Source organism: Sapajus apella, unplaced genomic scaffold, assembly GCF_009761245.1.
Source record: "Sapajus apella isolate SASKATOON/1434 unplaced genomic scaffold, GSC_monkey_1.0 scaffold5, whole genome shotgun sequence".
Lineage (NCBI taxonomy): Eukaryota > Metazoa > Chordata > Mammalia > Primates > Cebidae > Sapajus > Sapajus apella.
In genome coordinates, this window is record NW_022436945.1 from 158381 (window position 1) to 171701 (window position 13321).

At 41.5% G+C, this 13321-nt stretch overlaps 1 protein-coding gene across 3 annotated transcripts in view; it reads right to left on the bottom strand.

Moving 5' to 3' along the window:
• Positions 1–1190: 1190 nt before the first annotated feature.
• The window catches only part of CLNK (cytokine dependent hematopoietic cell linker), a 198974-nt gene continuing 186843 nt past the window's right edge, over positions 1191–13321 (bottom strand). For 2 of the 3 annotated variants that reach the window (XM_032272622.1, XM_032272611.1), the window contains one exon: positions 1191–4689. In XM_032272622.1, coding sequence (XP_032128513.1) covers positions 4543–4689 — 147 coding nt within the window. In that variant the 3' untranslated portion in view covers positions 1191–4542. Of the gene's footprint in view, positions 4690–8239; positions 9219–13321 lie in introns of those variants that run through there. The other variant, XM_032272617.1, reaches the window with a different exon arrangement.

The window sequence follows — 13321 nt, forward strand, 5'->3', positions numbered from 1 at the left end:
ATTACAGGCATCCACCATCAAGCCCAGCTTATTTTTTTATATTTTTAGTAGAGATGGGGTTTCACCATGTTGGCCAGACTGGTTTCGAACTCCTGACTTTAAGTGATCTGACCGCCTCAGCCTCCCAAAGTGCGAGGATTACAGGCATGAGCCACTGTGCCCCACCCATTCATTCACTTTTTATGGACATGTAGGTTGTTTCCATATCTTGGAATAATTGTGAAAAATGCTTCAATGAATATGGGTGTACAGATATCTTTTCAAGATCCTGATTTGATTTCTTTTGGATACATACCCAGAAGTCAGATTGCTGAATATCATAGTTCCATTTTCAATTTTTTTAAGGAAACTCTGTACTGTTTTCCATAGTGGCTGCACTACTTGGCATTCCCACCAGCAATGCACAGGGTTTCCATTGGTCTACAGCCTTGCCAACACTTGTTATCTTTTGTTTTTTGATACTGGCCAACAGGCATATGAAAAGGTGCTCAGTTTCACTAATCATTGGGAAAAAAAACCACAAAGAGATATTAACTCACACATGTTAAGATGGTTATTACATGTATATCTTGCCTGCCAGGCTCTGAGCTCTCAATCACAGGGATTATGTCTTTTTCATCTTCACCTCCAAAGTCTAGCATAATGCTCTGACATCAATAACTGTTCTAGAAATTTTATCCTAAATTTGCCCTAAATATAATTTCAAAAGGGTTTTAGGGGCAATAGGGCATGAAACAAAATTAAGCTATGTTTTGAATTTCTTTCTTCAATACTCAGATACAGAGAAAATTATAACATTTAATTACATATTTGCTTTTATTTAAATTAGCAGGGCTATAAATTATGAATGTAAATGTGCTTAGCTAGAACAAATATTGCTCAGAATAAAGAAAGATATACAAATATAATGCTAATATTATACAATGTAGGCTATCTCATAAAAAGTTGTATATGTGTACACACATACATGACAAGTGGCTACCTTCGACAGTAGAGTTCATTTGATTCCTCCACAGTAATTAGGAGATTTAACTGATTACAGCTATGATGCAGTTACTCAATCACACCCACGCATGCACACATACACACATGCACACATGCATGTGAACACACACACATACCCCCCACATAAATTTGGGAACATTTTAAATTTTCTGACTCAGGACTTTTCAAAGCTATTTCAAGGGAGCTTCATGAAAACATTTAATGTTGGCCTTACCCCACAAGCACTCAGAGATAAGTGTTAAAATAGAAATCCAATTGAGTAATGGGAAACCAACCTAGATTATCTTATTTTTTTTGTATATTTATTTGTCATCTGTCTCTCTTATTTACTGCTCTATTTTCAACATCTACAACAGTGCCTAGTAATGAATACACATGCAGTACACAAAGGTGCTAACACAGTACATGACTAATGATGAGGCTATGCACGTTTCTCCACAATGGGAATTATATAGTCCAAAAAATAAACTAAAATTCTCTTACTCTGTTGAAACCAGATATCAAGTAATACTTTTAAACTAAACATAAAGTAATGGTTAAAAAGGGATGAAAACACTGGAATTTGGGCATGTCAAAGCCAAATCATTGAATATTCAATTACAGATCTAATAAAGCAGGTAGACTGTGAATAGTATAATTGTGTATGAAGACCTTGGTTCTAGTCACAACTATGTCACTGTGAGATTTTGGCCAATGAAGTACAATTTCCTGAATTGTAAAATGCTTAGAAATCGCTGCCCTCTGTTCTTTGCAGAAGTGTTGTAAGAAACAAATACAATTAGATTTATATACCCTTATTATTTAATCATCCATTACAAGCAAAATGTAAATGTGATTGTCCTTACTATGATCAACACTGAAAACAGTGAATTCAGAATGTCACTGTGGCAGGCCAGAGGTGGGTCACTTGGGACTCCGCTGAAGGACCTTCCTGGCCAGAAAGTTAGTGGCCAGAATCCAGCCGCGCCTTGTGGATCTGCCACAGCATTTGCAGGTCTTTTTTTGTTGTTGTTTTCCAGGATAGCCCCAGACCATGACTTAGCATCGTGGGCACTGAGACCTGGACATTTCTGCCCACCATGACACTCTCTCCTCTATGGGAAGACTTTGCTTTGGGCTTCACCATGAGCTGGCCAAGACTCTCCAGAACCGTATCTCAATCTCGTGCTTTTTCTACTCACTCCCACACCTCCCCTCTTCCCTCTCACAGGTGGAAGCCTGAAAGCCCACCCCATACCCATACTTCTGTTTCTTCTCCCTTTGATCTTTCTCAAACATTAACCTTCAATCAGTGTTTACACTTTGAACTCTGTCTTGGTGTCTGAGTTCTAGATAACCCAGCTAACACAGTCCCTCAAATCCCAATCATCCGAAGCAGCCCATGTCAATATTTTCAATTTTATATTTTTTACAGAAATGTTCAAATAGCTAAAAATATTGTGGGCTTTTTATTGCAAGATGTTTCTTTTTTTCTTTCTTTTCCCCTCATTCTTGCTGTCATCTTAAGGCTACTTAATTTCTACTTTTTTCTTTTTGGAATTATATCATGTATGTGTGATATAAGGTGATAAAGATAAGAGGTGATAATACATTATTTCAAATATACACCTCATCAAATGCTAACCTCCACCTGACATTCACCTATTTCATCAACAGCAATGGTTGAGAGGACTCATAGACATTTCTTGAGAACACAGCATTGAATGCTATGACTCAGTGAGTCAGAGAGTTGGAGTTATCAGTCATCTTCCAATAGCTTTGTAGGATGAGGGTCAGATTCTTTCTTGACATGAGCCTGGAGCCCTTCTGTAGAGTCCTTGTTTCCATACTGTCCCTGGCTTGTTGAATTCCAGTAGAGAATGACCAGCAACCATGTAGATTTTAGCTCTGGCCAGACCAGTGAGTTCCTTAGTATCCAAGCTCCAATGTAAACACTCTTATCTCTTGGTTCATATGTAATCTTCTTCAGGTACACTCTAAGATAGGCTCAGTTAGGTCTCAAAAATGCCAGCTTTACAAAGAGCTTCTTCATTAAATGCTCCAGATGTAACTTACAGGCATCACTTCACATTTACCTTGTGGAGGAAGAGCACCTGAGCAGGTGTTTGGATGGTGGGTAGATGCTAAGAGATTTTCCGAGAGCTCATTGTCTGCTGTCTTACAGAAGGGATGATCCTGGGCATTGATGGTATTGTTTTCATCTGATTCCATTGCCTTTTAATTCTTTTCAGTTTTCTTTCTGCATTAACGCTACAATTATATAAATATGAATTTCCTGTGTAAGCTTTGCTACCATTTGACATCATGATATACTGTTATTTTCAGCAGTATATATATAGTTTCAAAAAAGCCTATTACCAGTAGAAGAGTTTGTTTTACGGTGGTAAATCTGTATTTTCAAATTCTTTCTTTCTCTCTCTTTTTTATCACTTTTCAACTTGATAGTAAAATGCCACAGTGTGGAGAATGTACCTGGGAAGATGAGCTTGCATGGAGCCAGGCAAAGCAGATTACAATCTGGGGCTCTCTTCTCATAACTGATTAAGATCCATAGCTTCTTCAAGCCTCTGCTTCCTCATCTTTATTGTAAAACAAGAATAAAATTAAATCCTCTTAATTTTATTTAATTAAGGCATGAGCCACCATGCCTGGCACAGGAATAATATCATGACATGTGCAATGTTACTGTAAGAATTAGCATTAATTTCAGGACAGTTTTTCTTCTTCTTTGAATAGAAGTCCATAATTGGAATTGTTAATACAATTTTTAGTTTCCCTCAGACACATGCTTGGCTGACGGCTAGAGAAGGATATAATCTGAGCTCTTTACTATGAATGTGTTAATTCCATTTGACTTAAAGCTTCTAGAAGCATAGGATGCTGGAAGCTGGTCCTGTGGACATTTCACACCATGGTCAGGGTATTTTCAGTTTCGTCTTCAAGGTGATATTCACAATTGCTGGTCTTCCATATCAAATTTCTTCCTTATACTTGAATTTCTAGGATTACAATAAAAGAGAGCTAATATTCACCAACATCTTTAGTGTAAGAAATCATCCACACATTGCAGATGTGTAAGGCCATACAGCTGACATAAAGGCAACACAGTATCCTGTAAAGAGCTTAGATTTGGGAATTTCCCATAGACTTTTCTGCACTAGCTGCAAACAGTTAAGCAATAGCTTCTGGTCACCTTTGCTGCTTGCCTGTATCATAAGCATAATGGCTATGTTTACAGAATTTTGTTGTAGTTTAGAAGGTACTTTTAAAACCTGAGTTTTTATTTATTTTTACTTACTTTCCAGTGGCCAGATACTAGAATGTTTTTATTTTCTCTGTGGTTTGAAAATAAACGTTTTCTCTGTGGTTTGAACTTTTAAAATCGTGATTGATTTTCCACTTTCTGTTCTAGAGTGTTTTCTTTTCTACAAAGTCAAAAAAAGTCATCCTTGGAAGACACAGAAAATAATCTTTTGAAATTAATGAAAACAATGGAAGCATTGAATCCAGTAAACCAAAGATAACACAAAGACCACACTACAGAGGTGAGAAGTGTCTGGTGAGAGAGAGTGGCTGAGTCAGGTAACATTGTTTCCTGTGGGCCCCAGTTTTATCTTTCCCATCAATTAGTATAATGGGAAAATACTTGAAGTGTTCGATGATGGCTTCCACTGAATCAAACTTCTGAAACACAGAAAAGAAAGTTAATGATTTTTAAAGTATCTTTTGCATCTGCAGGTTAAAGTATAGCTAAGGTGCTTCATTTTGCATAGGGAAGAGGTAAACCATGTAACAATTTTGGTATGGTAAAGATGTTTCAGGAAATGCTTTTTGTTTTGTTTTGTTTTGTTTTCTGAGACATTGTTTTGTTCAGTCACCCAGGCTGGAGTGCAGTGGCCTGATATTGGCTCACTGCAACTTCCACCTCCCAGGTTTAAGTGATTCTCCTGCCTTGGCCTCCCGAGTAGCTGGGATTACAGGCATATGCCACCACGCCCAGCTAATTTTTGTATTTTTAGTAGAGGCAGGGTTTTGCCATGCTGGCCAGGCCGGTCTCAAATCCTGACCTCATGTGCTGGGATTAGAGGTGTGAGCCACCACGCCCGGCTGGAAGTAGTTTTTAAAAAGAATAGGCAAGCTTGAAGGATGAGTGAGAAGAATGATAATAAGGGAGGAAAAAAAGTTATTAAGAGGACCAAAAGTGAACCCTATGGCAGCTCTTTAAATTTCCTCCACATGGAATTTTCCCTCTCTGGAAGCAGATCACATTGGTTAAGTTCCATTCTATTGTTATCACAACCTTTGTATCCTAGCAACTCAGATGGGTTAATTACACAGCAATCAGGCCTTGGAATCTCTGTTGCCTCCCAAACCTCAAACTTAGCTCTAACCAGCAAAAATATAGAAGATTCAGGAATGAATGTATTAAATTGGGAGGCAGTGCCTGCAGTGAGTTTGCCCTCCAGTAATGAAGTCTAAGGAATTCTAGCATACATAGAGACAACCACAGGGCTTATTTAGCCAATTTAGCTGCCCTCCTTGGACTTCTTGTGAAATAATGAGATGACTGCAGATTTCAGTGTTTCTAGATATACAGATAAAATGTTATGACAATTTAATGGAAAGTAAGATTATTTCAGGTTTTGGGAAATGGAGAAGTGCTTTGTCAAGGATAAAGACTTGAAATGGGCTATGTTATGGTTCATTCCAGACAGGAGGGTTTAAAGACATTAATAGCGGAGAATGTACAGAGCCATGCACAAGGACAGGTATTGAGAAGACTTGAGCATATACAGTAATTTTTTAAAAAAAATTCAGTAGCTTTAGAGGTACAAGTGGCTTTTGGTTATGTGGATGAATTGTATAGTGGTGAAGTCTGGGCTTTCAGCATACCCGTCACCATCATAATATACATTGTTCCAACTGGTGAGTTTTTCATCCCTTACCCCCCTTCTCACTCTCTCCCTCTCTGAGTCTCCAATGTCCATTCTGCATATATAGTAATTCTGATTAGGTGAGCTTGGATGAGTTCCTGAAGGAGAATATTGGGAGATAGTCAGGAAGAGCTTGCTCAACCTGCCTTTCCAGTTTCAAGGCACCTTAGATTCTCCTTAACAAGCCTATGAGGTGAACAGGGATGGGGAATTATTTTCTCTAAAGAGCTAAAGGAATTTCAGCTCAGAGAAGTGGACTAACTTACTCAGAGACCCTTGGTTAGGGAGGCCAAGACCAGGAATGAAGTCTCACTTTTCTGGATACTTCTTTTTATTATTCAACTTTGCCTATAGCTCGTGACCTCTGATGTTCCAACAAACCAATGCAGAGATGACATAGCCTGGAGAAATGAAGCCCACGTGGGGGCTACTCTGCTTCTGATTTGGTTTTGTCTACTCCTTCCTCTGCCCAGGGCATCCTAGGTGCAGAAATGTTGGAAGGCCTCAGGAATAGCCAACAGGGAATGAGACTGACCAGTTAGGACCTCACAGAGATGACATTCTGTTGGAAGCATGCAGAAAATAATTTCCTATGCAAACAGATAATTTCATTTAGGGATATGTGCTGTGAAAATTGTCAATTGAGCTTAACAATCTCACCAGATCACTCAGTGGCTTCCCTCGGGGCTGTTAAGAGGGAACATTCTTTTTTGTTAGAAGCACACCGACTAGAAAGGAGTTAAAAAGCTAAAAACTTGTGACCTCCAGGGTCATCTCCTCCTTCCTACCATAATGGGGGTGGGCGGAGGTTGAAGAGCAAATAGACACCACAGTGAGGACAAAAATGTGGGGAAAGAAATGCAGAGTGGGAATTTCTTGATGTTAACTAGTTCCTGGATCTAGCCCATTTCTATCCTTTTTGGTTATATGGATCAACCAATTTCCTCCTCTCCCACCTGAGCTCATTTGAGTTGGGGTTTCTCTTTTTATACCCAAAGAGTCCTGGTTCATTCTGTAAGTCCCTTGTCCCTCTGAGCCTTTTACTGGATCTGTGGCAGTTTCCAATGATATAACCTATGTGTCAGCCTGACTTAGTGTGTTCAGCCTGTTAAGATACTGGGCTGGAAGGCGTGGTGGCTCACACCTGCAATCCCAGGACTGTGGGAGGCCAAGATGGGCATATCACGAGATCAGGAGTTGGAGACCAGTCTGGCCAACGTAGTGAAACCCCATCTCTACTAAAAATACAAACAATTAGCCAGGTGTGGTTGTGTGAGCCTGTAATCTCAGCTACTTGGGAGGCTGTTAGATGTAGTGAACTCCAAGTTTCTCTTCAAAGAATCAGTATGTCAGTATGTTCAGCTCTCTTATTCTTTAATTCTCCATTTTAAAGCTTAACTTCCTTGCAGGTTCAGTAAAGAACTTTTTCCACCAGTTCTAATCAGTAGTTCACATCTTCTTCCCTGGTCCCCTGCTCCATCCTGACTCATCCCTGTCACCTGCTCCGGTCGCCTGCTTTGACCCCTGACTACCTGCTCTGACCTGCCTGTAATGTCCTTCCCCCCAAACTACCCACCCCGCCACTCTGGCTCATACCGCTGCTCCCTTTAAAATCGGCAGTTGGAATTAGACTAGACTGTGCGATCTAATGCTAGACAATAGGGGAACGACACAGCAGTAGGGGCTACCTCCATCAGGAATAAGTGCCCCTTCCCCTCTGTCCAATTGTGCGCTCACCATTGTTCCGTCTGTGATCTGCACCCTTCTATACAAGTAAACTGCCTTGCCAAGGAAATTTATATCCAAATGCTACTTCTTTTGCAGCACCGAAAATTTTACTTAGAACACAGAGGCAGGAGAATCACTTGAACATCGGAGGTGGAGGTTGCAGTGAGCTGAGATTGTATTTGGAGGTTGCAGTGCCATTGTATTCCAGCCTGGGCAACAGTGTGAGACTCCATCTAAAAACAAACAAGCAAACAAAACTAGGCCAGGCTTGGTGGCTCACACATGTAATCCCAACACTTTGGGAGGCCAAGGCAGACAGATCCCTTAAGGTCAGGAGTTCGAGCCCAGCCTGGCCAACATGGTGAAATCTCATCTCTACCAAAAATATAAAAAAAATAGCCAGGCTTGGTGGCATGTGTCTGTAGTCCCAGCTACTTGGGAGGCTGAGGCAGGAGAATCACTTGAGCCCGGGAGGCCGAGGTTGCAGTGAGCCGTGATCACGCCACTGCACTCCAGCATAGGAGACAGAGAAGAGACTCCATCTCAAAAAACAACAACAAAAAGTACTGTAAACTTAGCAGCGTAGAAACAGCAGAAATTTATGTCTCACAGTTCTAGAGGCTGGGTAGTCTAACATCAAGGCACTGGAAGATTCAGTGTCTAATGAGCCCATTTTCTTGCCTTAATGCTGTGTCCTCACATGTTCAAAAGAGCAATGCCCTCTTTTATAATGGGACTAATCCCATTTGTGAGGTGTCCACTTTCAAGATATAAACACTTTCCAAAGTCCCCACTTCCTAACACCTTCACCTTAGGGCTTAGTATTTCAATGCATGAATTCTGGAGGAATACAAACGTTCAGACCATAGCACCACCCATATTACGTCTACAATAAATGAGTTTCTACCTGATGCTAAGGTAAGGTACTTTGCCTGTTGTCCAATGGGAGAATAATTTCTACTACATAAGGGTAATTGTAAGCAGAGGGCCTGTGGAACCTAAACGCCTGAGTTCAAAGCCCAGCTCTCCCAACCACTAGCAGTGTGACTGTCAACAAGTTTCTTGCATTCTCTGTGCCTCAGTTATTCTATGAACAGTGATGGTGATGATGGGACCTGACTTTGAGGTTCACTGTGAGAATGGAATTGAGGCATATACAGTACAGCATTGAAAAGAAAGTATAACACACAGTGAGTGCTCAGTAAATGCCAGGCCTTACTATTAACTCCTCCCTTCTGGATGTGCCAAGAACATCATGGGAGAGCAATGAAATCACCAAGAAGTTTATAGACCATTACTGTAAGCCTTTAGGAAGAGAATAATTTTCTGTATTTCATTTCCAATTTTAAACCAAGCACAAAGTTTTCTTTTTCTTTCTTCATGCTTGATAAAACGAAAGGTTATTAATAACAACAAACACTTTTCATGCAGAATTCTTTCACAAACTTGGTTAAATCCACGTTGCTAAAAGGAAATCTTTCCTAGTGTCAGTCTTCAGAAGGAGGATTATTTCTTTGTCCTGTTCTCATTCCTGTTTTCTTTAAGATTGTCCTGAAATAATACATTTGCTATTAATTGTTTTAATAATCTGCTACATGGATGACATTTCATACGAAATTGCAATTTTAACAGGTAGTAGGAAGCAAGACAGGTGAAATTAGTCACATGGTCTTTCCTTTTCTTTTTTTTTTCAGATGGAGTCTCACTCTCTTGCCCAGGCTGGAGTACAGTGGCACAATTTTGGCTCATTGCATCCTCCACTTCCTAGGTTCAAGCAATTCTCCTGCCTCAGCCTCCCAAGTAGCTGGGATAACAGGCACGTGCCACAGTGCCCAGCTAACTTTTTGAGTTTTTAGTAGAGATGGGGTTTCACCAAGTTGACCAGGCTGGTCTCAAACTCCTGACCTCAAGTGATCCTCCCGCCTCAGCCTCCTAAAGTGCTGGGATTACAAGCGTGAGCCACCATGCCCGGCCTGGTCTTTTCTTATTATTGGTTTCTAATGATGGGGTCAAAACTGAAATATTACCCTGAAGAGACTTTTTAAAAAAGATTATAATTGGCCAGGCGCAGTGGCTCCCGCCTGTAATTCCAGCACTTTGGACGGCCAACACAGGGGGATCACGAGGTCAGGAGATGGAGACCATACTGGCCAACATGGTGAAACCCCATATCTACCAAAAATACAAAAGTAGCTGGGCATGGTGGTGTGTGCCTGTAGTCCCAGCTACTCAGGAGGCTGAGGCAGGAGGATCTCTTGAACTGGGGAGACGGAGGTTGCAGTGAGCCAAGGTCATGCCACTGCACTCCAGCCTGGGCAACAGAGAGAGACTCTGTCTCAAAAAAAAAAAAAAGAATTATAATGAAGTTCTTGCATATTGAATCATCTTTTCCATGGGTACAACAAATGTTATGCTAATATTAGATCTTGGCCGGGCGCGGTGGCTCAAGCCTTTAATCCCAGCACTTTGGGAGGCCGAGGCGGGTGGATCACGAGGTCAAGAGATCGAGACCATCCTGGTCAACATGGTGAAATCCCGTCTCTACTAAAAATACAAAAAATTAGCTGGGCATGGTGGTGCGTGCCTGTAATCCCAGCTCCTCAGGAGGCTGAGGCAGGAGAATTGCCTGAACCCAGGAGGCAGAGGTTGCCGTGAGCCGAGATCGCGCCATTGCACTCCAGCCTGGGTAACAAGAGCGAAACTCTGTCTCAAAAAAAAAAAAAAAAAAAAAAGATCTTAAAATCCGTTTAAACCTTTTGTGTTTATTCTATATATGAACTGTGGACAATGTTTCCTTGCCAGAAAAGTAAATAAATCTGTTTGGGTGCACACATGAGAGTGGAAGAAGGAAAGGGGGTGAAGAGAGAGAGAGAAATGCCAAGCAAGAAGGATGAGGAGGAAGCAGACGGGAGGTGTGAAAAAAAACCCACGGGTTAATTATTTGTCTCTGTCCTCTAGTCTTTAAAGTTTAGTTTATCATGTATATGGTGATCTTTAGAAACTTATAAACATTTGCAGAACAAAAAGGAAAGATCTGGAAATCGAAATTGCTCCCTTCTCTGAGATTTCACAGAAATGTTGACAAACATGACTTATAAAACTGATATGCAGGCTGGGTGTGGTGGCTCACACCTGTAATCCCAGCACTTTGGGAAGATCACCTGAGGCCGGGAGTTTGAGACCAGCCTGACCAACCTGGAGAAACCCTGTCTCTACTAAAAATACAAAAAATTAGCCAGGCATGGTGGCACATGCCCATGATCCTAGCTACTCAGGAGGCTGAGGCAGGAGAATTGCTTGAACCCAGGAGGTGGAGGTTGCAGTGAGCTAAGATCACGCCATTGTACTCCAGCCTGGGCAACAAGAGTGAAACTCCATCTCAAAAACAACAACAACAACAACAAGCAACTGAGATGCAGGGTTGACATTTGGCAGCAGTTTGGCCTCCCAAAGTGCAGGTTGTTTAAGGCAGGTGCCTCCTTGGATGGCTAGGGCCAGTGTTCTACCAATCTCATTCTTGCTTAGGTGCCTACAGAGATCAGCACAGGTGAACAGGGCCTTCCTGGGATGGCAGGGACTTGAAATTACTCTTTCTGTGTTCCCAGAATGCAACACTGAATCTAACATACTGTAGGCATACAATTAATGCTTAGACAATAAATAAGTAAATGAGCAGGGGGTGCTGAATGATTCCCCCTCCAATATGTCTATGTCCTAATCCCAGAATCTGTGAATATGACCTTACATTGTAAAAGAGTAAATACTATTTGATATGCTATAATACAGGATTAAGTTAAGGATCTTGAGAAGGGGAGCTTATCTGAGGTTATCTCAGTAGGCCCTAGAAGCAATCATGTGTTTCTTCTTAAGATAGGAGCAGTGTGGCCAGGCCTGGTGGCTCAACCCTGTAATTCCAGCACTTTGGGAGGCTGAGGCGGGTGGATCACAAGGTCAGTGGATCATAAGCCTGGCCATTTTGGTGAAACTCCGTCTGTACTAAAAATACAATAATTAGCGGGGCGTGGTGGTGTGGGCATTTGTAGTCCCAGCTACTCGGGAGGCTGAGGCTTGAACCCAGGAGGTGGACGTTGCAGTGAGCCAAGATCGCACCATTGCACTCTAGCCTGGGCAACAGGGTGAGACTCCATCTCAAAAAAAAAAAACAATAGGAGCAGTGGGAGATTTTGATCAGAGAAGAGGAGAAGGTCATGTGACCATAGAGGCAAAGCCTGGAGTGATGCGGCCTTAAAGGAAGCCAAGGATTGCAGGCAGCCATGGAAAGCTGGAAGAGGCAAGGAGTGGTTCTCCCCTGGAGCCTCTGGAAGAAGTGTGGCCCTCCTGATACCATCATGTTGGACTCCTGGCCTCCAGCACTGTGAAAGAATAAATGTCTGTTGTTTTAAACCACGAAGTTTCTGGGGAAGTGATACTTATTAAGCACCTGCCTCTATGTGTCTGCCACTATTCACATCATCTCATGTCACACTCAAAATAACTCCTATGAGTTAGGCATTGCTGCATCATCTGTGTGGTTAAATTCAAAAGTTGCAAGATAGCTACAAAACCACAGGAAATTAAAATAATCCTAGAAGATGCTGTTTCTTATTATGTTTTTCCTGCTGAGTTGGGTGAAGATGCTCTCTTTATTTGAAGAGTGGCTAAAGTAGCTAGTTGTTGGCTTGCATTTAGCAGAGCCTTGCTATGCAAAGTGCCTTTATCTTGTTTTAAAGAGGTGTGATTCTTCCTCAGCAAGACAAAAGGCTCAGGCTGTAAACAGCTTGAGGGAGCTGAGTGAAATCCAGATGTCTTCCTCTTAAACCAGGGTGTAGCTCCCTCAGAGGGGAGGCAGGAAGAACCACCTATGAACTGTCATTTTTTTACCTACTCTCCAGCATACAGTAAACTCCAAGTAAGTGTTAACTATTCCTTAACGGTGATTCAGCCTGAAATGTTTTCAAACAGGTGGGGGATTGCTTGTATTTGCCATGTATGTGGAAGGGAGGCATGAGAATAGGGTCTGGAGACAGGGAAGCTAAGGACTTTCTAGAACCAAGTCAAATGGAAACCCATCAGCTATGACAGGAAATAACCTCTCCACGTACATACGGCATACATCGAGTAAATGACTGTGTAATTTTACTTCATTCTCTACATTTACATAGGGTGCACACCAAATAACCAATGGAAACCTCTAGAGGATATTTAAACTGCAGATAATTCTGTAAGGGGGCCCTTGAGCCCCTAGGCTTGGGCCTGATTCCACCCTCTGGAGTGTCTTTCATTTTCAATAAACCTCTGCTTTTGTTGCTTCATTCTTTCCTTGCTTTGTTTGTTTTGCCCAATTCTTTGTTCAAGATGCCAAGAACCTGGACACCTTCAACTGGTAACAGAAGTCAATACTGTATCCCAGCATTCTCATTTGCTAGCTGTGACTTTGGGCCAGATACTTAGTATTTCTGTGCCTCAGTTTCACATTTGTTAAACTGAAATATTGACAGCACCTAACTCAGAGGGTGGCTATGAGGATTCAATAGATTAAATTAGTTATTAATGGCTCACTGCACAGAATAGTTTCAGTGCATATAAGAAACCACCAAAACTCAGGATTCTGCTTTGGATTTCTTTCTCATTGCTTGATTTGTGTATATATATTT